The sequence below is a fragment of the Theropithecus gelada genome, chromosome 16, assembly GCF_003255815.1.
Source record: "Theropithecus gelada isolate Dixy chromosome 16, Tgel_1.0, whole genome shotgun sequence".
NCBI lineage: Eukaryota > Metazoa > Chordata > Mammalia > Primates > Cercopithecidae > Theropithecus > Theropithecus gelada.
Genome location: NC_037684.1, coordinates 15,489,518 through 15,517,116, shown reverse-complemented (window position 1 = coordinate 15,517,116; position 27,599 = coordinate 15,489,518). Strand labels below are relative to the sequence as shown.

Below are 27,599 nucleotides of genomic sequence, written 5' to 3'. Positions count from 1 at the left end.
GGGATTTCACTGCCAGGCCCTGCCTCGGCCACAGCCTCACACTTTCCCTGGCACCTTGGAGGGAGTGAGTAGGGCTAGGGGATAAGGAGAGGAGCCAAATCATTCATCACAGATCATTTATTCACTCAACAAACACCTGCTAAGCACCTACTAAATGCTGGGCTTTGAGCTGGGTCTGGGGGTGTGTATAACAGTAAGGCAGATTCAGTTTCTGCCCTGTTGTGGGAGGAGAGGCACCTTGCCAATGATCTGGCCCAGCTCTTATTCTAGGGATGTGAAAACTGAGGCCTGGAGAGGGAAAGTGGCTTGCCCAAGGCCACGCAGCCAGGTGGTGGTGACTGAGGTGCACCGCTCCTGTCAGCCAACAAATATCCATTGAGCAACACCTGTGTCCCAGGCGCTGCTCTGGGCCCTGGGAGAAGTGCATCAGTGGGCTTGGTAGTAGAGGGTAGGGACGGAGTGAAGGGTAGGCAAGAAGAATGTCCCTAGGCTGGCAGGGGGTGGGGTGGGAGGTTTCAGTCTCAAAACTCCCCTGAAAACCAGAGGGAAGTTCCAGAACTCCACCCAAGAGGCTAGGTTTCTGGGGCCCAGAGCTGCCCTCCCCCACCCTAGAATGGGCTATAAAAGTCCCTTCCAAGCTACGTCCAGAGAAGAGCAGGAGGAGGTGAGAGGCCAGCTGGGGGTCCTCACAGTAAGAGGGGCGCAGAGGACCCTCCCTCGCAGGTTGTGAATGTCACTCACATCGCAGCTGGTGAAGCCTCACTGCAGACATGCATCTGCTTCCAGCCTTGGCAGGGGTCCTGGCCACACTCATCCTCGCACAGCCCTGTGAGGGCACTGACACAGGTAATAGCCCCTAGACAGCCAAGGAGGAGGGAAGGGAAATGGAAGGGGAAGCACTTGGGATTTGATGGAGGTCTTGTGGCTCGCTGAACCCTGAGTCCCCATCTCTTTGAACAGACTCTCTTGGGGCAGTGGAGACCCCGGTCCTGCGGGACTGCATAGCAGAGGCCAAGCTGCGGGTGGATGCTGCCTACAATTGGACCCAGAAGAGGTGGACTTGGGTCTGGGGGCCGCATGGGCCTGGGAGGATCAGTGAGGGGCATGGGCGCCAGCCAAGGTCCTCTCACCCATCACCCACCTCTGGACCCTATGAACCTCTCCTGTTGGTAGAGCCTCCCTTCCATCCATCCTTCTGTCCGCTTGCCCTGTCCTGACTGTCCCCCAGGACTGGGCCTCTGCTGGGTGGGTCTGCACCCTCTCTCCAGCCCTCACTTCTCCTCTCCTGGGCAGCATCAAGCAGCGGCTTCGCAGCGGCTCAGCCAGCCCCATGGACCTCCTGTCCTACTTCAAGCAACCGGTAGCAGCCACCAGGACAGTTGTTCAGGCCGCAGATTATATGCATGTGGCCTTGGGGCTGCTTGAAGAGAAGTTACAACCCCAGCGGTCCGGACCCTTCAATGTCACTGGTACTCTGATCCCCACTGAGCCCCCTGGGCCTGACCTGGCCTGGAGTAGAAGGAAGCCAGGAGAGGGAGGCAGGGTGCACAGGCTTGGGGTGCAGGGAGGACAGAGGGTAAAGGGATGGGAGGTACAGAGCAGGCCAACTCAGGCCTGCCCACCTGCCTTCCCACAGATGTGCTAACAGAACCACAGCTGCAGCTGCTGTCCCAGGCCAGTGGCTGTGCTCTCCAGGACCAGGCCGAGCGCTGCAGCAACAAGTACCGCACCATCACTGGACAATGCAACAACAAGTATGTGCGGGGGGCTGCCCCTGCTTGGGGACCCCTCCCTTCCTGCACCCACCCTCTCCCTCCATGCTGAGCCATCTCCAGGCTCTGCCCACTGCTGACCTACCCCACCCACGGCTGCAGGAGGAGACCCTGGCTAGGGGCCTCCAACCAGGCTCTGGCTCGCTGGCTGCCCGCCGAGTATGAGGATGGGCTGTCGCTGCCCTTTGGCTGGACCCCCGGCAGGAGGCGCAATGGCTTCCTTCTCCCTCTTGTGAGTTGGGGCTGAGGGCGTGGGAGGTTGCTTGATCTCTTAAATGTGGGGAGTAAAACACAGCCCAGAGTCAGCCAGGCAGGGCTTGAACTCAGGCCCTTCCACTGACCAGCGCAGTGACTTGTGGCAAATAATACAGCTTTCTGAGGCTTAGTTTCCTCATCTGTAAAATGGCCCTAAAACCTACCTCGTAGAATATTGTGTGAATATGGAAGTCCTCGGTATCAATAGCTATATAGGACGTGCTCTATTCATGCTAACCATTATGGTGTTATAGAGTTTTTTCTGAGAAAATCGGTGTCAAGTCTTGCTAAATATAAATGGCTCTATACCTTAATCTGACTTTATCTATTGATCTGTTTCACATTTATCAAGTCATCAGTTTTTTATTGATATATCAATATAGCGGTCTATCATCTACCCACCTATCAACATCTATTAATTAATTTTCTTCTATCCATCCTTCCATCCACTGACTCAGTACTCCCTACATGCATTATCCATCACCTGGCAACCAGCCGGTGCACCTGTGAATCAGTGCTATCGTCTGGGTAGCTATCAGTCTATAAATTGATCTATCTATTTGATCTGCCTTCCCCTCTGGAAGAGCTGGTGAGGTCTGAGCCAGTCAACCTGGCCCCTCTCCTTCTCTTTACCACCAGAATCCTCAGGAGCCCAGCCAGAAACCATCCTTCTAGGAATCAGAGCAGGAGGTGGCTACATCTCCAGGGACAAAGGGGGCATGGAGGGCAGAGAGGGGAGGCTGTCAGTTCCAGCAGGGCAGCTGCTGCTCCCTGAGTCCTGGATTGGCTCTAATACCTTGTGGGGTCAGGGAGCCCATGCCCTGTGCTGACGTTATCTCCCCCCCCAGGTCCGGGCTGTCTCCAACCAGATTGTGCGCTTCCCCAGCGAGAGACTGACCTCCGATCGTGGCCGGGCCCTCATGTTCATGCAGTGGGGCCAGTTCATTGACCATGACCTGGACTTCTCCCCGGAGTCCCCGGCCAGAGTGGCCTTCACTGAGGGCGTCGACTGTGAGAAGACCTGTGCCCAGCTGCCCCCCTGCTTTCCCATCAAGGTACCCTCAGCCAATCCCCCACGCCCCTGTGTGGCCTCCCCCCAAAGGCAAGGTGCTGGGGGTGGGGATCTGGAAGACTGGAGCACCATCCTTAAGCAGCTGCCTGTGGAGCTGGGGTATGAGACAGAGACACAAGAAACAGCTGAGCAGAGAGCCCGCACCGTGTGTGTTTGAGAGGTGAGGGTAGGGCAATCTGCCAGGAGGCTCAGGTCAGGCTTCATGGGGTGGGAAGCCCTCGAGACAGGTCTTGACCCATGGGTCTGAATCCAACAGGGGAAGCCTCTGGGCCCCTGCTTTTGGCAACCTAAGGGCCTCTTAGCTCTTGCTCTTCTCTCCTTCCCAGAGTGGTCTAAGGGCCCTGCAGCTCTTGCCAACTTCTTGGGCTTGGGCTGTGAGTAGGGTCCTAACCTTCAGGCTAGAAGGCAAGGACAGCGTGGGGTGCTAGGGAAGAAAAGATAGAATCCAAGGAGCAGAGTCTCTGCTAGGGACATAGGGTTGACACACATGCACACACACTCTCACATACACACACGTACACACACAGTCACCCTTAATAGGTGGGGCCACATTCATGAGGGATGACATGTGAGGGCCTCTGGATGGCCTCTCCCTGTAGCAATCTTATCTATTCCTCAATCCCTGGCTTAGGGGCACCTCCTCGGGGGAGCCTTCTCAGATCTTCCTTTTATACTTTTAACACATGGCCTCCCCTCCTCTCTCCTCTTTCTCTTCTTTCTCTTCTTTCTTGCTTTCTTCCTTTCCTTCCTTCCTTCCTTGCTTTCTTGCTTTCTTTCTTTTTCTTTTCTTCTTTCTCTTTCTTCTTTCTATTACTATTATTCTGAGACAGAGTCTCGCTCTGTTGTCCAGACTGGAGTTCAGAGGTGCAATCTCAGCTCACTGAAACCTCTGCCTCCTGGGTTCAAGCAATTCTCATGCCTCAGCCTACTGAGTAGCTGGGATTACAGGCACGCGCCACCATATCTGGTTAATTTTTGTATTTTTAGTAGAGATGGGGTTTCACACGTTGACAAGGCTGATCTCAAACTTCTGGCCTCATGTAATCCACCTGCCTCGGCCTCCCAAAGTGCTAGGATTTCAGGCGTGAGCCACCACGCCCGGCCCACATATGGCTTTTCTATCAAGCACAGCAGATGCCACTTCAACCTAGTTTCTTAACTCCATGTGTGTGTCTTTTTCCACTGAACTGCCAGCTTCCTGCAACCTTTCCTGTGTTTTTTGACCTTCATAGTCTCCAAAGCACCAAGCAAGAAAGGGGCTTAGAAAAGGTCTGTCGAACTGAACAGAATTAAAGAAGCTCAAGCCTGAGAGTCAAGAGAACTAAGTTCTAATCCCACCTTTCCTGCTAACTAGTTGTCACTTCCCTTCTCTGAGGCTGTTTTCCTTGCTATAAAATGAGGATCGAGATTGTTTCCAAAGCCTCATTCATTCCTAACCTTTTGAGACTCTATGAAACAAAATGCTAAGGACACTCAGACTGAAGGGATGAGCAACATGAGCCTGGGTGAGTCAAGGAGGGCTTCCTGGAGGAAGGGAGTTTTAAGCAAGGTTTTGAGAGAGGTGGGACATGAGGGAGAGAAGTGAGTCTACTATTGAAGGTGCCCCATGTCACTGGCTCCTCTTCCATCTCAGATACCACCCAATGACCCCCGCATCAAGAACCAGCGTGACTGCATCCCCTTCTTCCGCTCGGCACCCTCATGCCCCCAAAACAAAAACAGAGTCCGCAACCAGATCAACGCGCTCACCTCCTTCGTGGACGCCAGCATGGTGTATGGCAGTGAGGTCTCCCTCTCGCTGCGGCTCCGCAACCGGACCAACTATCTGGGGCTACTGGCCGTCAACCAGCGCTTCCAAGACAACGGCCGGGCCCTGCTGCCCTTCGACAACCTGCGTGACGACCCCTGTCTCCTCACCAACCGCTCGGCGCGCATCCCCTGCTTCCTGGCAGGTCAGACTGGGAGGAAGGTGGTGTCTTCCCAGGAAACAGCCATCCCTGGGGTCCCGATTGGGAAGTCATGGTGGGATGTGGTGAAGGTACATGGTTTGGGACCTCAGTATTAGGCACACAATAGGCATAGATCTGTGCACAGTCATCACAGAATCAGAACGCTGGAGTCCCTTTCCAAGCTCCCTGTGTGTGCCCAGAGATAACTGCTTAACCATCTCTGGTGAGAAGGCTCTCACCTGTATGGTGCCCCAGCTCAGCCACAGGTAGCTCCGACTGTTAGAAAGGTCTCCTTATTTTGATCAAATATTCACCTATTCCCCTTAATCATGCTTCTGGAACCTCAGAAAAGACCCTGTCTCTCTTTCACACAGGAATACCTCAAAGTAGCTGTTACTTCCATCTCCACGTTTTTCCTCTTCTCTGGGATAAATTTCCTTAGTTCCTCCCTGTTCCCACCTGTTGCTAGACAGTTAATACCTTCTTCTGGAAGCTTAATTTGAACTCTCCTCAGGGTCTTTTGCCCCGTGTACATGGTTACAAAAATAATGGTAGTCATTTCTCATTGAGATATGTATTTATTTTATTATTATTTTTTAAGACTGGGTCTCACTCTGTCGCCCAGGCTGGAGTGCAGTGGTGCGACCTCAGCTCACTGCAACCTCCACCTCCTGGGTTCAAGTGATTCCCCTGCCTCAGCCTCCCGAGTAGGTGGGATTACAGGCGCCTGCCATCACATCTGGCTAATTTTTGTATTTTTAGTAGAGATAGGGTTTCACCATGTTGGCCAGGCTGGTCTCGAACTCCTGACCTCAGGTGACTGACCTGCCTTGGCCTCCCAAAGTGTTGGGATTACAGGCGTGAGCCACCGCACCCAACCTTATTAAGATATTTAAACATGCCATCTCTAAACCTTGCAACAGCCCTGAAAGGAGGGAAATATTATTGGTCTTATTTTACGATAAGAAACTGAGACTCAGGGAAGGTGAATCATGTGCCCAAGAGCACACAGTTAGTTTCAAATGGCAGAGTCCACTTGAGAACACAGTCGGTATTGTTTCCAGGTCTCTGCCCAGTCCACTCTATTCCACTGTTTTCCTCACAGGGAGTCGGCCCCAGCCCCTCTTTTGAAGGATTGTATATTTGTGTGTCCTGGGAAGAACAGCGTGTGCCTTCAGGAGAGGTCTACTGAACTAAGACCTTGTGCAAAAGAGTTTAGTTAAAAGCAAGCAAATGATGGAATTAACTTTCCTTCCCTGCCTGGAGTAGAAAGTCTGTTCCTAAGAACAGTCTCTGCCCAACCCTCCCTCTCTTCCTCTTTCCCTCCGGCTCACGGGGAAGAGCAGTATTATACGAAGCCCAAAGATGGAAAAAGGTACACCAGCCCTTGGCAGAGAACATGTAGGCAGAGGCAGCTCATGGACAGGTGGGCTCGCAGTCCCAAAGTCAAGGTGCCCTTGCCCATAGCTGGTCCGGGCTATGGATCTGGTTGTCTTATAGAGTAGAATCCTTAGGCAAAGAAGCCCTTGCCTGAGACCAGCAGCTGCCCTGTGCTTTCCCACCTAACCCAAGCCTCCTAGGAACCCCTGGTCCTTCTGCTCCTGACCTGTTGTGTTAGGGAGCAGAGTGGCGATGAGGAGCCTCAGCACAGCTGAAGAGATGGAGGTCCAGTGAGGGCCAGGAGTGTGGCCCACCCCGTCTCTCCAGTCCCCAGCCCTGGGTCTGCCCTAGTAGAAAGACATTGCTCTGGGAAAGGCTGCAGTAAATCTGAGCTTGGGGTTTTCAAGGTGACACCCGATCAACGGAAACCCCCAAGCTGGCAGCCATGCACACTCTCTTTATGCGAGAGCACAACCGGCTGGCCACCGAGCTGAGACGCCTGAATCCCCGGTGGACTGGAGACAAGCTGTACAATGAGGCTCGGAAGATCATGGGGGCCATGGTCCAGGTAAGGAGCTCTACATCCCAGCATCCCCCAGATGACAAGCTTGGCATGAGAAGCAGTCCTTAACACATCCTTGGGGATGTGCCTAAAACCAGCTGGGTCTGGGTGACTGGCGGTGCGCCTGGATCTGTCCTCTTCCCCCGATTCTGCCTCTAACTCTGTGTGACCCTGTCTGTGTCACTCACCCTCTCTGGGCTTTGTATCTCCACCCACTAATAGGAAATTAATATTGTCACATTTGACATGATGACAATAAAGAATATGTCTGAGCCACCCTTTGAAAAGGCAAGGGTGTGGGTGAGTGGCCTCTAGGGAATGTTCCTCCTGTCTTCTCTTCCAGATCATCACCTACCGAGACTTTCTGCCCCTGGTTCTGGGCAAGGCCCGGGCCAGGAGAACCCTGGGACCCTACAGGGGGTACTGCTCCAATGTGGACCCACGAGTGGCCAATGTCTTCACCCTGGCCTTCCGCTTTGGCCACACCATGCTCCAGCCCTTCATGTTCCGCTTGGACAGACAGTACCGGGCCTCTGCACCCAACTCGCACGTCCCACTTAGCTCTGCCTTCTTTGCCGGCTGGCGGATCGTGTATGAAGGTGACCAGGTTTTCCAGGGGAAGGGTGGGGAGCATGCCCTCCCCTAGGTGGGACAAGCTTACTGCCAGGAAGCCAGACTGCTGCAGAGGCCACTGCTAAAATCTCCCCAGGACAGTGGAAACAAGGCAGGTGCCAGCAAGACCCTCAGTCACAGGCCTCCCATCCTCTGTGGAATGAGAGGATTTTTTAAAGGGGTGGAGGCTAATGTCAGATTGATGGGGAGCTCACCTTCCACTCAAGAAGTGTCTCCCAGCTCCAGCTGCTTCCTGCCTCTCCAGAGCTCTGTTTCCTGACAAACATTACTGAACATACCCAGCTGGCTTGTCCAGCTCCGGGCTAGTTTGGCATCATGTGATAACCCAAGTAGCTTCCCAGAGGCTGGTCCAATCTGTGCTGCTCACATTCCCTGCCACCAGGTGGCATCGACCCCATCCTCCGGGGACTCATGGCCACCCCTGCCAAGCTGAACCGTCAGGATGCCATGTTAGTGGATGAACTCCGGGACCGGCTGTTTCGGCAAGTGAGGAGGATCGGGCTGGACCTGGCAGCTCTCAACATGCAACGAAGCCGGGACCATGGCCTTCCAGGTGAGGGCGCTGTCCGCCTCTTCTCCCAGCTTTGCTCAGGCCAGGCTGCTCAAGGGGTCTGGGAAGACCCTAGTACCTCCCTTCTGACTGGGACTATCTACAGGATATACAGGGGTGCAAAGCCATGCAAGGCCAAGGTTGATTTCCCAAAGCACCCCTGGAATACCGCTTGTTGTCCTGCCATGGTTCCCCATCCACTGTAGGGGCTCCAGCTTTAGGTCCACCACAGGACCAGGACTTAGGCCCAGGAGCTGAGAAAGGGAGGCTTGAACTTTCCAAGTAGAAAAAAACGCAATAGGCTTCAAAGGCAGGGAAGAACTGCTCCATTCCCAACACTCTGGCAAGTTCCAAGGAGGAAGGCTAAAATTTCGGAGCTACAGAAACGTTCCTTGCTCTAAGTGGAGAAAGGCAAAGAGTCTTAGAGGCAGGGAATAGGTGGAATAAAACTAAGTCTGCAGTGACTGTTTGGTGAGGGCACAAATGACTTTATCCCAGGAAAGAAGAAAATGTAGGCACTTTGTTAGTCACTTTCATGTACATTAATTTGTTTTCCCAATCACCTTGAGAAGCAATGATTACAGTCATTTTATAGATGAGGAACTATGCAGAGACAGCTAGTAACTTGCCCAAGGTCACATAAATAAGAAGTAGTAAAATCTGAATTTAAATTTACAATTTCTCCTTTCTTCCCCCTGTTCAACCCCAGTAGGGGAAGGCTTTGGCCACTGCCTTGCTCCTCTCTCCTTCCCACCTCCTACCTCCCTGTCTAGAAAGAACCTGAAGGCCCATGTGCCCATGTGTGAAGCAGTGGTGGCACCTCCTACCGCCCACCCCACTTCACACGGCGCCTGGTAGAGCACAGCAGGCACTCGAGAAACCTGAGCTTCTTTCCTTCCTTAAACTTGGGTGCTCTTGGCAGCTAAGGAGCTGTGGGCGCTCCCTGCTGGAGAGCTGAGATCGCTAGCCACCCAAGTTTCCACACTGCGAGTTTCTGCTCCCCGCAATAGCTGTGCCCTCCAGAAATATTATCCTGACACTAGCTCTTACAATCTCCTCTAATCCCTTCCCAAGTCCAACATCAAACTGGGAACTGGACAACCTGGTTTGAGCTCCACTGAACAGTAAAGTGACCCTGAAGTCCATGGTTGCTCAACTTTAGTAAACATAGTAGATATAGTTAGCATGCCATAAAAGTACCTCACAAAGGTGCTGTGAGGGTCCTGAGATATTCACCCAACAGTGCTCAGTATGGTAAAACCCTGTGTGGTTTTCATGTGTTCCACTGGGGGATGGTGTGTGTGAGTTGTGGTTCAATGGATGATGTTGGGCTGGTGTCCCTTTGGGACGTGGCCAAGCTATCTCCTACCTTGATTGTCACATCTTATGATGTGGCTTGGTCCTGTGTGGCATCCTGATGGCTGACAAATTGGTACGGCTGGTCTTTGGAAGTTTCTGAAAACTTTTTAAAAACTGCTTTATTGAGATACACCATAAAATTCACCCATATGAAATGGACAATTCAATGATTTTAGTGTATTTAGAGTTATGCAGCCATCACCATGATCTAATATCACATCATTTCCACCACTCCCCAAAGAAACCTTGTAAGAACAGTCAATCCCCATCCCGACCCCAGCCCCTATCACCTCTTAATTTACTTTGTGTCTCTATATTGGCCTATGCAGGACCTCTCATATCAAAGGAATCATAGTGTGCCGTCCTTTTCTGAGTAGATGAATTTTATCCACGCTTTCCATTTGTTGGTTTGTTCATTCATTTATTCACTCATTCATTCATTCTACAAACCTGATGGAGAGTCTTTTATGTTCTGGGTACCGTCTTACTTGTGTCTAATGAATGCACTCGAGCCCAGTAATAATATCATTAAGTGTTGGATTTGTGATTACGTGTTTTGGGTTAAAACAGCTTTTTAGGTTAGGACACACTCCTTAGTCTGATGCACACTGAGCACGGTTGTCCACTCACATTTTCAATCAGAGGACAGAAACCTGGTCTTTGGAAGGTTTAGGGCCTCTTCTGCCAGCAGGATCTTCTGGGTCTGCCCAATATTGACTGGCCACAGCTTCCTCCCAGAGGACTGGTGGAGAGAAGCAGAAGCTAATGGGAGGTCAGCAAGACTGAAGCTGCTTCTCCCCGTTCCCCTGCAGGGTACAATGCTTGGAGGCGCTTCTGTGGGCTCTCCCAGCCCCGGAATTTGGCACAGCTTAGCCGGGTGCTGAAAAACCAGGACTTGGCAAGGAAGTTCCTGAATCTGTATGGAACACCTGACAACATTGACATCTGGATTGGGGCCATCGCTGAGCCTCTTTTGCCGGGGGCTCGAGTGGGGCCTCTTCTGGCTTGTCTGTTCGAGAACCAGTTCAGAAGAGCCCGAGACGGAGACAGGTAAGTGACCCTATCACAAAAGACATTAGCACCAGAGGCAGAGCGGAAAAACACTAGCATTTCAAGACTAAACATTGAAGATCACTGCTCTTTTTAATATCATTTCTTCCAAGTTCACAGGATCTGAAATCAGGAGGCTCTTCTCTGGAAAGCTGGGTTAAAGGAAGAGAGACACTGACCCAGGCAAGGCCCACATTGCCTGAGCCGGAGTCATCTTAAACCCAGGAGGTAGCCTGGCAGCCTCGCTGTTCTGGGTTGGTAGATCCCAGAAAACATGAGCAGAAAGGGCGAAATCTGGTTTCCCTCCAATAAGTTTGTGATTTAAGACCTGACTCCTTATTTGGAGTTGGTATTGCCTGAGTTCAAATCCAGCCCTGGCCACTTAAATTACTGTGCACTGAATACTGGGCAATTTATTTGGCCACTGAATTTGTTTCATTTCTAAGATTCCAATCTTGCAGGAATTTTGTGAGAACTGAATGGAATAATATATGTAAAGTGCCTGGCACACAACAGGTGCTCATGACAAGGTAATTCCTCCCCAACCTTCACCCACATCTCTTGACTGCCTGGTAGGTTCTGGTGGCAGAAACAAGGGGTTTTCACCAAAAGACAGCGCAAGGCCCTGAGCAGAATTTCCTTGTCTCGAATTATATGTGACAATACCGGTATCACCATGGTTTCAAGGGACATCTTCAGAGCCAACATCTATCCCCGGGGCTTTGTGAGCTGCAGCCGTATCCCCAGGTTGAACCTGTCAGCCTGGCGGGGGAAATGAGGCTTCTGCAGGTAAGGGGAGGCCACCTCCAGCACCCTGGGCTGGGTTAGGCCCTCATATCCTTCCCTGGATGGATGGCTGAGTCCTCTTAGGTCTCTAAGCAGAGAAAACAGAACTTGTCACGAGGGATACCATACTCTTTCCAAGTGGCTTCCCAATGTACTAGCTTCTGGGCTGACAGTCAATCCCAGGCCCTAGGACTTTGGCGAGGAAATTAGGAGCATCCAACTATCCTCAGTTTGGTCACTAATACCCGAAAACAGCTCCATTTCTAAATGTCCAGTAAATTCCTCACTTATCCGTTCTGTTACTTCCACAGGAGTCTATCCCAAGCCTCCAACTTTTGGAGACAAGGAGAAGGGGAGGACCATAAAGCTGCCTTGTCCCCCTGGAGCAACTGCCGCCTGCTGACGCTTCTGCTGGCTACAGCTCAGAGCTGGGTTCCCCAGCCGGGAGTGAGAGCTGGGGGCTCCTAGCAGCAATGGACCTTCCCGCCGTGGAAGTCTCTTAGGTATTAGGTTATGAATCAGTGCCACGTGCAAAGGCTTGGGAGCCAAGCTATGTGGTCTTGCACCCCAGGCAAGAAAAGTCAGCTGGAGGGTTTACAGCACTTTCTACTATTTCCCAGCCCTCCCTCCCCTCCCTCACCGTGACTGAGAGACCACTCAGTCCTAGCCTGCAGAGACCCCACAGTCCTCCTCTGAGCCTGAGGCTGGGCAGCATGCTCTGCTTCTACCAATAAAGCACTGCTAAGGGCAGGGGCTGCTGTTTCTGTGTGGGGCTAGGGAGGACGTGGCCTCAGTTCCATGCTTTGCTCCAGGTGTTGAAGAGAAGTGCTGCTAACACGCACGCTGGCACAACCATCTAAGCCTCTCCTGGGGGCTGAATTAGGAGAGCCCAAAGAAACACTGTGGAGCAGGGAAAGGCAGAAAAGGGGAAGGGCAGACATGGTAGGGCCCTGACATTAAGAAGAACACCCCAGCCATACCAAGCCATACCAGCAATCTGAGCAGACAAACAGCCAACGGAACATCAGTCAAAATAAAAGGGGTTTATGGATTTAAAAAACCCAAAAAACAAAAAGAACACAGTAAAAGATACCAACCAGCTAGCAGAAAGGACTCAGCACTGCCTTCAACCTTCACCTACTCAGAAATAACTCATATCTCAACCTCAGCAAGCCCCAAGCAGTAGAATGAGGCTGCCCTGGAAAGAGGAGGCTGAGACTCACAGGCTGGGGATTTAAGACCCCTCTCACCGTCCACCTTCCTTCCTTCTTTGGTCTTGCAAGAAGGAAGGCTCCATTTTTAAAGGCTGGAGAACAGCAGATCCCTGCATCCCCCTGCTACTGTGAGACAAGCCAGAAAAGTGAGTCAAGGCCACACTCACTATGGGGTCACCCCAAACAGCTTCAGACCAAAAAGCCTGCCTTGCTGTGATGCCCATTTACAGTGACTGCAAACATGAAGGCGGGGCCACAGGGTCTCTGGCTTTATTTCCCCAGGGTAGGGAGAAGACCCTGCAGAAGGCTAGGCAGAGGGGCCAGCTGGGAATTTCCCAGCTCTTCTGGTTCCCAGCAGACCAGCGTGGTCTCTAATCAGACAGACGAAGAGGCAGGAGAGCACTGGCCTCAAACATCCCCCATCTTGTCCTCTTGCACTGTGGCCCAGGGCTGCTGTGAGCTAGGAGACCAGGGTTCCAGGGGGGCTCACTAGGTCCTGCGGGAGGCTTTCCCGGGCCTCCTGCATGCGGCGCCGGGCTCGACGGAAGGCCTCTGTAAGGAAAGGAGATATGGTATTTGGCTGCCAAACAGGCCCATGCTGACCCGGGGTGGCCAGCTTGGGGAGGGGACATACCCAGCACATTGTGAATGGAACTCTGCTGGCTGAACCCTTCTAGACGGTCCAACACACTCCGCATCCTTTTCCGAAGGGAGCTCGATTCCATGAAGGCCCTGCAGGGAGGCCAGCCACATGGTTACGGCTGTTCTCCACCCCTCAGGGATAAGGTGCCCCAAGGCAGAGGGCCAGGTCCCTCACCTGGACTGCTGCAGACAGTGTAAGCGGAAGGTGACGGTGCCTGTGGTCTCTGTGCGGAGTCCAAAGCGGCTCAGGCGCTCCCCCTGCAGCATGCCATTGGGAGAGCATCAGGTTTCTGCCGTCTCTAGACACCCCCGCAGTATGCTGGCCTCGCCTCTGTTCTTATTCCCATTCTTAGGAAGCGCAGTTCTGTTGGGGAAACCTTATTCCATCACGCAGACTCTATTACCTCAAGGCTAATACTGGGCTACTGGGCTCCCCCAACTACACCAGGGAACATTCCAACCTCATCTGAGAGGCAGCGGTCTTACACGCTTACTGTGAATCCTTCCCACATCTGATTACTGAGGCCTTCAGTGACGGGGGAAAGAAAGAGCCCGTTATTCTGATGGGGACCAAGGGAAATCTCTAACTATACTGTTTTCCAGAGACCTCCTATGATAGCAGTGTAGATATTGGAACCTGGTTCAAAATGTGGTCCTGACTTCCAGCTTAAGCCATAGGAAGGAAGCGGCTAATATTGAAGCAATGCACAACTAAGGGGTCTTGACCCAGATCCCACCTCCTACAGAACAGAAGGACAGGACCATCAGTTCCCAGCATGAAGTCGCTCCAAAGACAAAAGTCACCTTGAAGGATCCTGGTATCCGCACATAGGAGAGGTCCTCCAGTTCCAGAGAACCGCCAATGAAAAACCTCCTGAGCTCAGCCACCATGCCAAGCTCCACAGGTCTCCACGTGGAGACTGTCAGGGTGTGTGAGCCTGCGCAAGGGAAGAGGAGACTGGGGCCGGGTCCAGAAAGGGCATGTGGCCCCTCACTGACTCCTCAGCAATGACACAGGCCTAGACTTCGCTAAAACACCTGGTCTGGTGATGACCTGGCCTCTGGTGAAGGTTATCATGGTTACCCATAGCACCTGTTTGGAAGTCAATCAGGGAGAAATTCAAATTTCTGCTCTGCCAGTTATTCCCTGCATCCCCAGGACAGGTTTCTTAACCTCTCTGAAGTTCATTCTCCTCATCTAGTAAAATGGAAATAATACCACCTGCACCTCACAGAGTGGCTGGGAGAATTAAGTGAGAAGTATGGCACAATGCCTGGCACACAGTAGAAGACAGATGCTTTCATTCCAAACTGAATGCTGCTTCATTCAATACACACATGCTATGAGCCGATTTTGCCATACAGCTTCTCACCCTGAGTCCAATCAAAGGAGCACGAAGCACATGGCAAGACTGTCAGGAAGTCAGCGCCAAGGCCACGCTATTGTCTCTAGTGGAGTGGGGCAGACAGTCCTCAGAGGAACAGGAACTCTTTCAAGCCAAATGCTTCTAATTCCCAGCTATCCCCACCCCTCACCAGAAGCATTCGAGTGTTAGTCTTGCTCGTAGGGCCTAGGGCATGTGAGCCACAGAAGGGGGGGGACAAGCAGTTACCTGGAGTGGCAGGCAGCACCACAGCCCCATAGCCTTCCACACGGTACCTCTGCCAGAAGTCCAGCGAGAGGACCTCACAGTAGAGCACAGGCCACTCCGGGAGTGCATCTGGGAGAAACGAGAGAAGCGGCCAGGTCACAGGCGGGCCTTCACCAAGACAGCACTGCTTGAGGGGAACCAAGGCCCAGGATCAACTGCTGAGCTACTCACCAGAAGATTCATCCTCATGGAGGAAGAAGGCTTCAAACGTGAATGGGTAGGAGAAGTGAGCCACCTTGTCCTATAAAAAGGAGTGTCATAGGGTGGGCAAGCCCTCCCTTGGAATTTGTTCTCCTTGTGGCCAATGACAAGGTTATCTTCACAAGGGAAAAAGAAAAATTATCACCCAGGTGGGAAATAGGAGTCTGAGATGCAAAGGGACACCCAAAGACAAGCTGCTGCCATGCTCAAAAAGGCAGAGAGGACCTCCGGGCCAGGTAGCCCTGCAGAACCCACATACAAGTCACCCAACTCAGAATCCTCCCCAGGGTGCACAGCACTTGGCCTGACAAAACCTCAAATGCCATCCCAGGAGCAGATCTCATTCCCTTCCAGACACCCGCTCTCATTCTCCATACCACTCCTAGGGACTTGGTGGTGCATGTCTGTGTTACTCCTGAGAGCTGCTGGAGTGCTGGGCTTGACCAGTCTGAAAGCCAAAGAACAAATATAGTAAGCTCACCTGGGAGGAAAGCAAGCCGTTCAGAAAAAGACAAAGTTTCTTTATTCATTTATTCACACAATCTATCATTCATTTATCATTTACTGAGTGCCTGCTATGTGCTAGTATATCTTAGGGGTATCTTGGTAACTAGATAGAAAAGATCCCCATCTCTCATGGAGCTGACATTCTGGGGGAAGCAGGGAGACAAAAAACAAACCAACAAGAGACTATTGGGTAGTGATGAGTGCTCTATTCAAACAAAACGGGAAGGGACTGAGTGACTGGGAGGCTCATTTAGACCGGGTGGTAAGAGAAGGCCTTTCAGAAGCGACACAGGCTGAGACCTAAACTCAGAAAGAACCAGCCATGCTAAGATATGGCAGAAAGGGTTTCAGACAAAGGAAATGGCCCTTAAAAGGTTCTAAGGGGGGAATGAACCTGGCTGGGAAGAATGACTGAAATGTTGTACGGAAGAGATAGGCAGAGGCTCATTCAGGGTATTGAGTTTACATTTTATTCTAAGTGGGAGGGGAAGCTCTTGGGGGTTTTCAGCTGAAAAGGGACATAATTTGTTTACATTTTTTAAAACTCAACTTGGCTTTGGTGTCTGTGGCAAATGAACTGCAAATGGGAGCAAGGCAGGAAGCAGGGGGATAAGTCAGAAGTTGAATGCATTGGCCTAGACAAGAGACGGTGGTGGCTTGGTGTAGGGTGCTGGAGAGAACAGACAGGTTCACAACAGCTTTTGAAGACAGAACGCACAGGAACTGTTGACAGATTGGCTGGCTATAGGGAGCTAGGGAAAGTGAGGGATCAAGGATGTCCCCTAGGTTTTTGGCATCAGCAACTCAGATACTGCCATTCTGTTAGGATGGGGAATACCAGGGAGGAGAGGTTTGAGGGAAGAGGAGGAATCCAGAGTTCTCTTTGATCATGTTAGACAGAAATGACAAACAGGTAACTGGATACGAGTCTGGCGTCCAGGGGAAAGGTTAAGGCTGGAGGCAGAAACCTGGGAGTCTGAGACACATCGACGGTATTTAAGCCACGGGATGGATGAGGTCACCCGGGAAGACTGCAGACAGAGAGTAACAGAAGGCCTTGGCTTAGCCATGGGTACCCTCACGGTGTAAGATCAGCAGAAGAGAAGGCATTACCCAAGGAAGGTGAGGGGCCACCAGTGAGATAGGAGAGAGAATGTGGAGCCAGAAGCCAGAGAAGTGTGTCATGCAGCACAGTGGGCTCTGGCAAATGCTTCAGGAAGGTCAAGCGAGGTGAAAGCAGGAAAGTTCCCACTGGGTTTGGCAAAGTGGATGTGATCTACAACCTTGAAAAGAACAGTAACAGTTTCAGCAGAGGAGTGGGAAAGGAAGCCTGACCAAATGCCTCTACATCTGTCTGAATGGGTATAAAAGAGAGACTTAAGAATATTACTTACGAGTAGTTGGCAATTCCACAAAGAAGTGGACGTAGAGATTGTCATACTCATAGCCTTGGGCTGAAACTAAGAGAGAAAACAGGAAGCTATTTTAGCTTTTTATCCTACCACCCTTAGCACCCAACCCAGTCCTGAGGGTCCAACACACCCTGAGAGCAAGTCTTTTGAGGGCCAGGAACCCTCTGCATTTCCAGGAAAGACTCACCACTGAGTTTCCCAAGTACAGCAGACAAGGCCTCTACCAGGGTGGAGGAGACTATTCACAGCAAATCCAGGCACGTGCCTTAGCATCAAGAGATCTATGCTAGCAAGACACTTACCTACCTCTCCATTTACAAAGAGCCGGAGGGCACCTGGGACAGTCTAAGGTGAAGAGAAGTGGGAAAGGATCAGCAGGCCTGAAGGGAATTGGCACTTCTCCTCCAGCCCCATCTACAAATCTGCAGACAACCTGACACTGGGGGTCAGACCCTGGGTGTCGCTACTGCACTTTCTCCCCACCCTGACACTTCTCCACAGATCTGTTTCCTTCATTCCTAAGATACATAATGTAAGGGGAAAGTACATAATTTAAATGGCAGTAAGGACAATGCACTATGGGAAATTAGCCAAGCAACAGCAACTGCCCTGTGGTGTGCAATAGGAAGCCAGAATGCCCGGTTCCCTTTACACAGCTGAGGTCAAGAAACCAGGGAGTTTCCTTTTTTAATTATTTGTGCATCTGTCTTATCTAACTTTTAAATACTGCATATCTGTTGCTTATGCAATATGGAAACAGTGAAGGTTAATTTTTCAGAGAAAGAGAGGGAGACCAGTAATTCTATCCTTGTTTCCAGGTCTAGCGATGGAACACTTAGAACGAGAAAAGACAAAGAACAGCACGACAGAATAGCTGAACTAAACCACTTTCTTTTTTTTTTTCAGACAGGGTCTTGATCTGTTGTCCAGGCTGGAATGCAGTGGTGTGATCATAGCTCAGTGCAAACTCAAACTTCTGGGCTCAAGCAATCCTGCTGCCTCAGCATCATGCATAGCTGGGACTACAGGCATGTATCACCACGCCTTGCTAATTTTTTTTTCTTTTTAATTTTTGTAGGGATGTGGTCTCACTATGTTGCCCAGGCTGGTCTCAAACTCCTGGCCTCAAGTGATCCTCCCACCTTGGTCTCACAAAGTGCTGGGATTATAGTCATGAGCCACCACGTCGGGCCTATATTTTTTAAGAGCCAAAATATGTGACAGACAGAAACGGCACCCCTGCCTCTCTATGAGGTATTTTGAAAAAATATCCACATGAAAGGTGAAGAAGACATTTTTCATCCTTATATTTATTTTCTAAATTAATTATAAAGTAATACATAAATACATTACCACTGATAAAAATTCAAAACTATCTGAGTTTAGGGAGTAAAAAGCAAAAATCCCTGATATATCCCTCTCACTACCCACTACCCATCTACCACATCTAATCCCACCCTCCCCAAAAAAGCCACCCACAGCATATGCGTAGCCTTTCAGGCCTTTTTCTCGGCATTAACAGTTCTCTATCAACATGCAATGTTGCAAAACACATAACAAGGACTATATGTGCTATTCTTTGACTTCCTTTTCACACCGTAGAGTATACCTTGGAGGCCTTTAAGAGAAGTGCTGTAACTCATCCACAGTCAGAATGCTCCGGCTAACCACAGCTCACAGTGCTGCAGGAAGCCAAGCTACTCACCATCTCAAAGTCAGTGCCTACGAGGCTGCTGAGATACTCCTTGTGCCGGCCATAAAGCTGAGGAAACAAACCAAACCAAAACTCAAGATGCAACCCAAGCTAGACCAAAGTTCAGTTCTGAACGGGAAGAAGAAGAAAAGCAATAGTGGGAAGGATCATCAAAAGCTGGAGGCACAAGCACCTGACCCACCGCCATTTTACTGTGAAGCAGAGGCCCTGGAGTCAGCTGGTCTGGGGCAGAATCCTGACTCTCGCGCTTACAAGCTATGTAACCTTGGGCAGACTACTTAGCTCCTCAATCTCGGTTTCCCCACTTATAAGGTAGTAATAAGAAAAGTGTTCACCTCAAAGGGTTGTTGTAAGGACTAAAGGAAATAAGGTATGCAAAGTACCTAGCACAGAACATGGTAAATGCTCAAATAAATGGTTATTGTTATTATTATAATATGATCAAAAACTTCTGATATGTCAGCAATGCTGCCTAAGTCAGAAGGCGCTATGAAGGGCAAGGCTTTTCCCAAGCAACTGCTGACATCAAGTCCAGAAACAGTCGCAGCTCCAGGCACTGAGGCTCATCCCTTCCATACTTGGAATGAACTCGCACTCACATCCTTGAACACACGCCGTTCCCGCTCCTCCTCCTCTGGCTGTGCGAGTGGGGAAACATTGTCGATCGTATATTTCCACAGCTCCTGCTTCTCTCCCTCCGTCTCGATCCTGTAAGGTCAAAGCCACAGAAAGGAGCGACTCTAATAATGAGAGATGGGCCTGGGGATAGCTCCCAGCCCAGGGAAAAGCGATCAGGGGCCATACACCTCACTTGAAGTATATGATGATAAAAATGGCTGTATTGATGACCAGGAAAGAGAAACAAAAGGATAAAGCAGTGAGGGCACCAGACTAGACTCAGACAGTATAGGTTCTGGGCCCATTTCTGGCCTGAAGTTATAGTCAAACCGTAAGGCACAACATTCCTGCCACCCAGTTCTTTCACCTGAAAAATGGACAGGTTGGTCCAGATCATTTCTAATTTATACTTCTGTCATTTTCAAGATACAGAGATGAGGAACAGTGAGCCCACAGGAAAAGCCTGGCTGAGTTCACCCCACTCGGTTCTGGTCAGGTCCTACATTCAGCAGCACGGAGAATCACTGTCACTTAAATGTATCACTGAAGTGATCCCTTTCAAATTGGTGCAGTTGCACATTTTCTGAGAAAGGAGTTCCCGGTTTCCTAAGGCCCATGACTTGGAACAGAATACGAACTATTGCCTGGGAATGTAAAAGTTAGAACGGATGAAGGACTTTCTGACAGTCTAGTTGACTAGGGACAAGAAGTGCAACCAAGGGAAGGAATGTCAGTCTCCACTACCCCTTTCTTCCTCTCCTTACCTGTAGGGTCCTTTGAGGCCCGTGAAGTCAGGCTTTACTGTGATCACACCATTGCTATCCACCTTCAGAGTACACAGGACGTGTTCATACTTCTTATAGCCAAGCCTAGAAATCAGGAAAACACCAAGGTTGAGGTCAATGGTCCTCCAGGGAAAGAGGAAGAGACACTGAGCCCACTTCAGGGGAGAGAACAGAGGCTATAGGGAGAGCTGTCATGGTAAAACTTTCTTCCATGTACAACTAAGAAAAAAAGGAAGAAAAAGTCCTCCCTCTTCTTTAATACAGGATGATAAGAGGAAGGGGATAGCTGGTGAGAGGAGAAGAGGATGAGGATCTGAGGTGGCAGCGAGAAGTTTCACTCGCAACTAAGAACAAAACGAAGAAAAAGTCCCTCCCTCCCCTATAACCCAGGATGATAATAACAGGAAGGGGAGAGCTGGTGAGAGGAGAAAAGGATGAGGCTCTAAGCTGGCAGTGAGAAGCGCCACTCACTTTTTATAGGGCCCCAGATCTGCCATGATGTGCATTGTCTGAAGAGGGGTGTTAATGACGTGGTTGTTCCTGACGAACTCTTCTGAGGGCTCCCAGGTGACAAGGCGTGACTTGAGGATGCCGCCCTCCCTGGGAGACACCACAAAAAGGTCACTTCCTTGGCACACCCCAATGGAGCACGCCCCAGTGGAGAGCCATGGCAGAATGGGAAGTTTGAGCTGGTGGACAAATTGCTTTGTTTTGTTTTTTAAGAGTCAAAATATTTGACAAACAGAAATGACATCCCTTCCCTCTCTCTGAGGCACTTTGGAAAAATGTCCACATGAAGAGTGAGGAAGACATTTTATATTTTTATTTATTTTTATTTATTTATTTTTTTTGAGATGGAGTTTTGCTCTTTTTGCCCAGCCTGGAGTGCAGTGACGCGATCTCGGCTCACCGCAACCTCCGCCTCCTGGGTTCAAGTGATTCTCCTGCCTCAGCCTCCCGAGTAGCTGGGATTACAGGCACACGCCACCACGCCTGGCTAGTTTTGTATTTTTAGTAGAGATGGGGTTTCTCCATGTTGGTCAGGCTGGTCTTGAACTCCCGACCTCAGGTGATCCACCCGCCTCGGCCTCCCAAAGTGCTGGGATTACAGGTGTGAGCCATTGCACCCGAGCATATTTATTTTTTAAATTAATCATAAAGTAATACTTGAATACTATATATAACCACTGATAAAAATGCAAAACTACGCAACTTTAGGAAATAAAAAATAAAAGCTTGCCCCCCATCCCATGCCCGCACTCACATCCCTCGTCTGTCCTGCCGGCGCCGCCTGACGTTTGCCATTCGCTCAACCAAGAATGAAGGCACCTCGCTGGCTGCAGTGGTCATTCTCTGACAGTGCTGGGAAAAGCAAGTAGCCCTGCGTAAGCCATCTGGTCAGGGCCACATGGGGCCAAGTACCTGAAGGGAAGTCTTCCTTCTGAAACCTCATCCAGGACCTCAACCCTGCAGGTTCCGCCACCTCACAATTATACATGCTAACGGAGGAAGCAGTGGCCAAACAACCCAAAGAAGATTTCTACCACATCGTGGTGTGCCTTTGGATTTTAAAAATGAGTTATTTATGTTAATATTAAAATCAGTCTGCATTCTCTGAGCACAAACCAACAAAACGTTGGGTTAGTTTGCTTGATAGATGTTGAAGTTAAACAAGGTGGTTAGAAAATGCCAAATGGGATACAAGTATTTTGTGGGAAATCCTCACATGGTAACTGAGCACCAACTGTATTTTCATCTGCTTTTCCAAAACAGACAACCCAAAGTTAATTTAATTGATATTATTTTTTAAAGAGACAGTGTCTCACCCAGGCTGCAGTGTGCAGTGCTGCTATCATAGCTCACTGCAACCTTCAACTCCTGGGCTCAAGTGATCCTCCCACCTCAGCTTCCCAAGGAGCCAGGACTACAGGTACATGCCACCATGACCAGCTAATGTTATCAATCCACAGCTCTGCTAATGAAAGCATGTCAATCTTTCAAAAACATTTATTGAATACCTGTTCCTTGCAGAGACCTACAGAGTCATAGACAAAAATAAAAAAATATAGGCTGTACCCTCAAGGAGTTTAAAATCTTACTGAGAAGAGAGAAGCAACTGAAATGCAGTGATTGAAGAAAATGCAAAACAAGGTCACAAGGGTATTTTTGTCATTGGCAAATTGAGGACATAAGTCATTTTCCACAGCTATACTGAACTCTTCTTCAAACCCATATACTCAGAGTTTGGGCCAAATCCCCTGATGAATTTTATCTAGATTGTTCCAGACTCCACCACCTGTCTTTTTTCATGATGCATGGAGGAAGTCAAGCCCAATGGTTACTTCTCCCAGTATGCACTCTGCAAGTGTATAATCAGAGAACTGGCAGCTCCTCCAGGCCCTCCAGCAGGCAGAGAAGGGAGCAGCAGCCTCACCACCTGTAGACTGTGCCCATTCTATTGCAGGCTGGCTGCCAGCAGCAGCAGCTCACAGCGGTTCCTAGACAGGCTACCTGTCTCCCCTTACTAGGCTTCTGACATAACACAAGAATCCAGTGAGGCAAAAAAGCTAGAGGAAGAAAAGAGGGAAGCTATGAGACCCTGGAAAGAACAATACCTCCTCCAAATTGGTGTATCTATCAGAGTCAGTGTAGGTAAAGATTCGTCGGTTCTTCTTGCCACCTGAATTCTCCAGCTTCAGGATCTCCTGACGGTACTGATAATCCAAAGGACTCTGACAGGCTGCTTCATTTTGGTACAGATCTACTTCAAACTGAGGTTACCATAAGGAAACAGAGATGTGTACATCATTATAATACAGCAAACTTTTGCTTCTGTAACTATTTAATCAAATCAGTTCTACAGAGCTGATGCTATCTGACACGTTTTCATAACCAACACTAAATTAATGGATGGCAGGGGAACCAAGAACATTAGCCCTAAAAGGAACCAGACTGATAGTCTAATCCAAATCTGTGATTACAGATGGCATATAGCCCAGAGATGAAAAGTGCCTCACCCAGAATCATAAAACTGAGTAGTGGCAATCCCTGTTACACTGCCCTTTAAACACAACAGGGCGAAGTATAAACCGTTACAACCTGTCTGGAAATCACTTTGGCAATATGTATCACCAGTCATGTGGAGGCAGACCAGGTGGAACAGATAGAGCAGACAAAAGACACTGGCTCACCTGGCTAAAGAGCTTCTCCTGCCACCCAATCACAATCTCCTCCTCTTCGTCTTCCTCTGGGCGGTGTCCACCTCCAAAGACAACAGAGTGAGTCAAATGCTTGAGCTGAACCAGCACCACTTCTTGCTCTGTGGTTGATTATAACCAGAGTTCCTATTCTTATATTTGCCACAAAAACCAGCTGGAATTCAGCAATTTATTAAGCACTCAACCTAGAGAAATGCTAGAGAGGCTGTATATAAGAGTTAGTATGAGTAGAAGCCAAGATTAGAACCCAAGAAGTCTTAATCACTACTCTAATTTGAGTAAAAGAAAATACCCTACAGGAATTTTTTTGGGGGTGGGGTGGATGGAGTCTCACTCTGTCACCCAGGCTGGAGTGCAGTGGCACTGTTTCAGCTCACTGCAACCTCCGTCTCCTGGGTTTAACGATTCTCCTGCCTCAGCTTCCCAAGTAGCTGGGATTACAGGCACACGCCACCAACCTGGCAAATTTTTGTATTTTCAGTAGAGATGGGGTTTTGCCATGTTAGCCAGGCTGATCTTGAACTCCTGACTTCAGGTGATCCACCTGCCCTGGCCGCCCAGAGTGCTGGGATTACAGGTGTGGGCCACCGCGCCCAGCCTCCTCCAGGAAATATCTAATCTAACTGGATATAAGAAACTGAAATTTAGGGGCCGGGCGCGGTGGCTCAAGCCTGTAATCTCAGCACTTTGGGAGGCTGAGACGGGCAGATCACGAGGTCAGGAGATCGAGACCAGCCTGGCTAACACAGTGAAACCCCGTCTCTACTAAAAAATACAAAAAACTAGCCAGGCAAGGTGGCGGGCGCCTGTAGTCCCAGCTACTCGGGAGGCTGAGGCAGGAGAATGGCGTAGACCCAGGAAGCAGAGCTTGCAGTGAGCTGAGATCCGGCCACTGCACTCCAGCCTGGGCGACAGAGTGAGACTCTGTCTCAAAAAAAAAAAAAAAAAAAAAAAAGAAACTGAAATTTAGATATAAGCTGAATAGCCAGCCCTTCCGCAGTCCAAACTGTCTGCGTTTGCTAGAAAATAACCCTGGCATTTTTATCTTTACTATTTCTAAAGCCATATATGTAGTATCACAAACACTGAAATTTAGGAGGCCAAGTGTCAGGAGAGGACAGTGAAGGCAAATAAATGATTTTTTAACAGAACCAAATCTGGCTGGACGCAGTGACTCGCGCCTGTAATCTCAACATTTTGGGAGGCTAAGGTGGAAGGATCACTTGGGCCCAGGAGTTTGAGACCAGCCTGGACAACATAGCAAGACCTTTTCTCTACTAAAACTTTTAAAAAATCAGCCGAGTGTAATGGTGTGAGCCTGTAGTCCCAGCTACTTGGGAGGCTGAGGCAGGAGGATGGCTTGAGCCTGGGAGACCAAGGTTTACAGTGAGCTATGATCATACCACTGCACTCCAGCCTGAGTAACAGAATGAGATTCTGTCTCAAAACAAAACACAAACAAAAACAAAGAAAACAAATCTAATCTAATACACCCTTGGCTGGCGGAGTATGCCTTTTTCAGAGACACATGTTTCACAACCTGCAAGCCCACACCCTTGCCCAGGAACAGCTCTGAACAGAAAGAGAAACAATAAAGGCAGACAGACTAGTGACCTGACACAACCACTCTGTCCTCTCCTCCTCATTCTTTCGGTTTCCTAGATAAGGAAAACCCCCAGATAAGGAAAACCACAAGAATATAGTTGATCTTCATATGCACATTACATGTATATTTTTCAAGCAGTCCCCAGTTTAAAAATTGTTTTTTAAAGTGTTTATATGTGTATTTAGAGTTTGGGACACGTTTTCTCTTTTAAAAATGCCACAAATAGAATGTAGATTGCCAGGCAAATCTATAACGTATCAGAAGTATAGTACTTGTTATCTCACTACATTTGGCCACAATTCTGATTAGTATCAGAATTAGTAGTAGATGGCACATCATCACCATAACACCCACTGGCAGTTGGCTGAGGCCTAAAAGTGGCCAAGTCTATGAGGTCCTTCCAGAGCTCGGCAGCAGGCTGATAATGAAGAAAGTTGCTTGATGTGATTCTTTGCAGGTGAACCCTGTCAAGAAAAGCTCAAAATATTTGTTACCAGACACGCAACCAGGAGATGAACACAAAGCAAGGATTGGGGAAACAAAACGGAGGAGGTGGGGTTGCCAAGGTGTGCTGGGTGCAGACAACGGAGAGGAGGTGGGTGGGTGCGCGGTCCTATGGGGAAGAGTGAGGGTGAGAGGGTGTACTAGGGACACAGGGCTCTGAGACACTGGGAGCAACAAGGACGTGAATGGACTTGGGTGGGTCTGTAAGGGGTTCTTGGAGGCTGTGAGTGGATGGGGGTACGGATAGTGAAAGTGGGGAGCCCGGAGAAGAAGTGGTCGGGATTGTAAGCAGAAGTGGGGGCCTCGGAACACCGAGTTCAGGTTGGAATGATCTAAGGACATAAAACCATGGGGCCTCGGGGCTGGGGCGGTGTGACTACCGGAGGCGCAAGTTGCGCACGGGGTCCCGGGAGCGATACACTGCCTCCCCGGTGTCAGTGCTCCAGACGGTCTCCGCCATGACAGCTGCGACGCGCCGCGACTGCGCCGGAAAGCGCGCCGCTCTGTTTTCCTGGCAACAGAGACTCTGGATCGGGAGGCGACGGAGGTGCTGCGCGCGCAACCCGCCGTTCCCGTCACGGCGCCACAGTCGCAGTAGGCCACCCAGTGCAAGTGCAGCCCAAGCCTAACGCCCAAGAGGGCTCCGGGGTCTTACCAATCACCGCTTACCATGTATGCGAGAAAAGCTCACCCAAAGCAGGACCTCGTGCGCGGTGCAAATGAGGAAACTGGCACAGCCATCAGCCCACCTCATATAGCCAGATGCAGAAATGATGATGGAGACCAGGTGATCTGAGTCTTCGCCCTCTACCTTTTCCACCATGCCACAGTGCCTTCCACTGAACGCATGAAAACTTTGGCCTGAAAATCGGTGGATGTAACTGTAAGAAATGCACCCATTATTCCCAAAGGAGTCAGGGAAGGTGATGGCCCTTAGCCAAACAAGAAAATACATTCTTGGAGGACAAAAAAGTGTGTCAGAAGATTTATTAGTCTTTGTGTTGATATTCACTGAACAAAGAAAGAAAAAACAAGGAAGTCAACAGTAAGGAAGGAAAAGATGTTATTATTGAACTAGTTCTTACCTTGTGTGTGTTAGTTTTGGATCATTAAACCACTTTAGATACTGCACGGGCTTCCTGAAAAGCCAAAAAAGTGACATTAAGAAGTCATGCTTCGTTGGACTAGCAAAGGAAGGACATGCTGTAACCTCACGTCTGGCGCCCTGGCGCCTTGGGAATGTCAACATTTATCAGGCTTTTTCACATCTGGTCCTCCTCCAACAAAGTAAGCAATTGTCCCCTGAACTCAGGAATCTCATGCCAGTTTGATGATTTGGCATTGGAAGCTCTGGGTGCCATAGCCACTAGTTGTGTAACACCAACTCACCATAAATAGCACCATTTATTTAGGATCTAGTACAGCTTCAGCACTTTGTTTTCATTGTCCCAAATCCTTGTAGAAGCCTCTCAAGAAGGTATTTTTGTTCACTTTAAGAGTGAAGTTCGTGAAGGCCAGGGTTTAAAGGACTTGCTAAACTTGGAAGTGGTGAAAGTACTAGGATTCCAGCCCAAGTTCTTCTGTCTTTTGAAGCCTAACCACCTTCCACTTTGCCTCATGGCTTCTCACCTACTAATTTATTCTATAAATGCACACATTTCTAACCTGGAAAATAATAATTTTAACAGATTTTTAAAAAGGCATCTTTCTAGCTCCTAAGAAATGGTCTCTCTAATGTTTCCTTTTGTGAGTAGGCAATCTGTGCCACATGCACAACAGCTGATAAAGTGGAGCTTGATTCTAGATAACCAAATCCAATGTACAACAAAGCTAATCTGACATAATTATATGCAAAATAGTTTCTATATCACATGGTATGGAGATATAAGCTATTTGTCAAGTAAGCAACCATAATTAGTATTATTTTTATATAGGTAAACTAAGTTTTCATATTTTGTTTACTGATTTCTATGAATCAGGATCCTTTTATGTTTAAATATTCAGTTTATTGGTCTTAAGTACGTTGTTTTGCAACCATCATCACCATCCATTACCACTACTTTCTTATTTTTGAAAATTGAAACTCTGTTCCCGTTAAACAGTAACTCCTGATCCCCCTCTTCCAGCCCCTGGCAACTACCATTCTACATTTTCTCTC

The 27,599-nt window shown here is 49.4% G+C and overlaps 2 protein-coding genes across 5 annotated transcripts; one reads left to right on the top strand and one right to left on the bottom strand.

Annotated features, from left to right (window-relative positions):
- Positions 1 to 647: 647 nt before the first annotated feature.
- EPX (eosinophil peroxidase) lies at positions 648 to 12,118 on the top strand. Its single transcript, XM_025363064.1, has 13 exons — positions 648 to 846; positions 961 to 1,054; positions 1,294 to 1,469; positions 1,637 to 1,754; positions 1,875 to 2,004; positions 2,876 to 3,082; positions 4,733 to 5,051; positions 6,836 to 6,996; positions 7,334 to 7,589; positions 8,006 to 8,176; positions 10,345 to 10,582; positions 11,159 to 11,371; positions 11,680 to 12,118. The coding sequence occupies exons 1-12, from the start codon at positions 771 to 773 to the stop codon at positions 11,358 to 11,360; spliced, it is 2,148 nt and encodes a 715-aa protein (XP_025218849.1). The 5' UTR covers positions 648 to 770; the 3' UTR covers positions 11,361 to 11,371; positions 11,680 to 12,118.
- A 273-nt stretch (positions 12,119 to 12,391) lies between these two features.
- MKS1 (Meckel syndrome, type 1) lies at positions 12,392 to 26,270 on the bottom strand. 4 transcript variants are annotated; one of them, XM_025363389.1, is made up of 18 exons: positions 26,133 to 26,270; positions 25,292 to 25,401; positions 23,305 to 23,375; positions 22,729 to 22,884; positions 21,378 to 21,475; positions 20,585 to 20,713; positions 20,093 to 20,197; positions 19,310 to 19,418; positions 18,702 to 18,758; positions 17,299 to 17,341; positions 16,979 to 17,044; positions 15,455 to 15,525; positions 15,048 to 15,117; positions 14,838 to 14,945; positions 14,029 to 14,162; positions 13,400 to 13,482; positions 13,217 to 13,314; positions 12,392 to 13,134 (listed from the first exon to the last, which is right to left on the bottom strand). In XM_025363389.1, the coding sequence occupies exons 1-18, from the start codon at positions 26,180 to 26,182 to the stop codon at positions 13,043 to 13,045; spliced, it is 1,650 nt and encodes a 549-aa protein (XP_025219174.1). In that variant the 5' UTR covers positions 26,183 to 26,270; the 3' UTR covers positions 12,392 to 13,042. The 4 variants fall into 4 exon arrangements, with proteins under 4 accessions (XP_025219174.1, XP_025219173.1, XP_025219175.1 ...); XM_025363388.1 differs by lacking the exon at positions 26,133 to 26,270 and adding an exon at positions 25,822 to 25,970; XM_025363390.1 differs by lacking the exons at positions 21,378 to 21,475; positions 26,133 to 26,270 and adding an exon at positions 25,822 to 25,976.
- Between the last annotated feature and the right edge of the window lie 1,329 nt (positions 26,271 to 27,599).